At 30.9% G+C, this 3,222-nt stretch overlaps 1 protein-coding gene across 1 annotated transcript in view; it reads right to left on the reverse strand.

Annotated features, from left to right (window-relative positions):
• LOC116850174 (sodium-dependent dopamine transporter) overlaps nt 1-3,222 on the reverse strand; it is a 400,294-nt gene that overhangs the window by 279,110 nt on the left and 117,962 nt on the right. The window contains exon 3 of the mRNA XM_032828139.1: nt 2,840-2,974. Coding sequence (XP_032684030.1) covers nt 2,840-2,974 — 135 coding nt within the window. The remainder of the gene's footprint in view (nt 1-2,839; nt 2,975-3,222) is intronic.

Genomic DNA, 3,222 nt, shown 5'->3' on the forward strand with positions numbered 1-3,222 from the left:
ATGTGTGTTCTTTTATATAAACAATATATGTGAATATATGAGTACATTGTTGTGTATACATCATTATTATTATTATTATTATTATTATTATCGTCCTTATTTATTGAAATGTATTTTGATTATATTTTGCATATCAGTACTAATCGCCTATTAATTTGAGCAATTTTGATGAGTACATGTTGCGTATATTATCGAGTTAAGCGGTTAACTCGATAATAACGACGTTACGGTTATATAGGGATATTTTCACCTATTTTTCAACAAGTTCGTATGTCAGAAAATCATATTATTATATATGGTTGGAGTCAGCATAAAAAATACTTTTTTTGATAGACAAATTTTAAAATTATAAAAAAATTGTTGAGTAGTCGAGGTATATTGGCAATCATTACATTCTTTAAATATCTGATTTTGTCATTGCAAAGTACTTCTAAAACCATTTAATTTTTGTCCAGAAAATTTTTTTCTATTTCATATGAAAATATCTTTTGATGAAACATGCTCCTAAAGAAAAAAATTGTTTGTTTTCAAAAAATTGTTTTGTTTTGCCCTTAAAAGTCCGCCTGGTAAAATGGGTTTGCTTCTAAAAATCCACGTGTAATAAAAATACGTGTCTTCTCTTTTGGTCTAGATTACAACATATTTCAAGCTCATCCAAATCAAAGGTAATCACCTACGTGGGATTCCTTGTGAGTTAAGTCAAAAGTTAGTTCGCTATAAAATAATTGAGTTTACGTTAAAAGTTACTAAAATAAAATATTAATTTAGTTAGAAGTTAAAAAATTTTTTAAAAATTAGAAGTTACTTACGGAAAACTTAATTATCTAAAACTATATGTATACAGGACGTTTCGCATAAGAAACGTTAATATCTCGAAATTTTACGTGGTTGTTTGAAAATTACCTCTACAAATATTTTTTCACTTTTATCTGTTCTGCTTATATTTTTTCTTCTTAGACGTCTTATGCGGGTCACTCTGTATATATACACAAGATGTCTGATTCATACTATACTAAAGTTAATATACAGGGTGTCCCTGAACAATCTACAAAGCTCTCGTGAGAACGTAGAACGGGTCGAGGTAAACATAAAAATCCTATACCGTTTTACGGTATTCGTAATATTAACCGAGAAATTAATTACGAAAAACTAAGGAAAAGCATGTGCTGAATGATAGAGGGCGGACCACATGAGTCACAGCTAGAGTTACGGAGGAGTCTAACCAATTGGGGCAGAATTTTCATTGGCTCCAGTTTTGAAGCAAAATGGCGGAACCAATCATATTCTCGTTTTAAGTAGCATAAAAGCGCGATTATACAACCTGTGAACGGGCATTCTCTTTGTATAATGAAGTATTGCAGGTTTACATAATGAATAAAACCGGTCAGGTAGATTTTAAAGGTAGTTTTAAATGGGTACAAATTGATGATAGGTTTTTAATATTAATTAATATTTATTGTTGTACAATTTTATAATAATAATGTTACAATTATATTTCATGTTATATTTAATATTATATGTTATATTTATTATTATATGTTATATTTTATATTTAATTTTCCATAAGTATAAATTATACAGTATCATACACACTTACATATTTACAATTACGACATAACCTGTCATCGATCTGTATTGTCTAACAACTGTAGTATGAATCAGCTTCAATGGACAACCAATTAGAATCGTGCTATATTTATAGCTCATCGACGCCATTTTGCTTCAAAACTAGACATTGTCCAGACTCTTTCTTATAGGGACTCTAGTCACAGCGACCCAATAATATAGCGCGCAGATGTCGCGCGTGGTATTTAAAAAACAATGCACCATGCAGAAAAATGCTTGCTAGGAGGCTAGCTTGGCTAGTCTATCATGCCGATGCTACAGCGCGTACAGCGTTCTGGCACACAGGACGCGGTAATGCTTACAGCGCGGCGGAAGTTCGCGCGACAGCCAATTAATATGCTGCTTTCCGTAATAATCTTCTAGCTATTACAGAAAAACAACATATTGATTGGCTGTCGCGCGGCAAGCATTACCGCGTCCTATGTGCAGGAGCCATTCGTCTCATCGCAGCGCGTGTGCTGATTGGCCAGTGGGCTGCCGCTCGGTAGAAATCTTTTATCATTAATATCTCAAAATTTTACGTGGTCGTTTAAAAAAAGACACCGATTCTATTACTCACCCAGAACTATTCTGGCTATATATTAGCTCTAGTACGGTACAAGTCAGACATCCTGTATATTGCGTTTTAATGAGTTATATGAAAACTTTTTAAAATCACTGATTGTGAAAAATAAACAAATTTAACGAAAAACTCCATTTATGTGTGAAAAGAATAATGAGATTAATTCATGTTTTCAATAAAAACAATAATTTCGTCCTTTTTCTTTTTCTAAAATATTTTTCTTCATAGTAAAACTTGTAGTTTTCTTATAGTGGATATTGTTTAAAGAATATTTTAGTGCAAAAGCAAATTGATTTATTTATTTTTAATATGTTTAAAACTTCTTTAAACCTTAAAGTTCCCATTATTTCCGTATGTATTTTGAAGTAAAAGAATATTATTTTGAAATAATTTTGAAATATTTCATAAAGTAACATGAGTGTATTAAATGCACGTCAACAGTGGCTGTCAATTGTGACAACTTGAAATGTTACACTTCATTCGATAAAAACTGTGTAAATTATTTTGCAATCGAATACATACATCAATCTGATTATTATTTAGAATATTTTTGAATATAATGTATTAAAAAACATTTAGAAACAGATATAACGTTAAGAAACTTCGTCCATAAGGTAGTGTAATATTTTTATAACATATGATTTTGCTTACCTTTCAAAAGTGGCACTAATCGACCCCAACACGTTATGGCACCTTTTCTGTTGAACTGGCCAAGCGCAAGTTCCATATAAAACAAAGGAATACCACCAACTACCAACATCACGCAGTAGGGAACCAAAAATGCGCCTGTAAACAGAGACATAAGTAATCTAATAAATTAAAAATAGATTAGCATATATATATATATATATATATATATATATATATATATATATATATATATATATATATACAGTGTGTCCCATAAGTTCGGTAACAGCAAGAAAACTCGGCGGGGCAGCATTTTAGAGAAAAATGTTTCGAATAAAAGTTGTAAGGCTTAAAAAGTCGCATTTAATGACAGTAGTTATTTGACCTAAGATGACGTCGCCAAG

Source organism: Odontomachus brunneus, unplaced genomic scaffold, assembly GCF_010583005.1.
Source record: "Odontomachus brunneus isolate Ranch 3 - 2012 unplaced genomic scaffold, Obru_v1 Obru_scaffold_135, whole genome shotgun sequence".
NCBI classification, from domain to species: Eukaryota; Metazoa; Arthropoda; class Insecta; order Hymenoptera; family Formicidae; genus Odontomachus; species Odontomachus brunneus.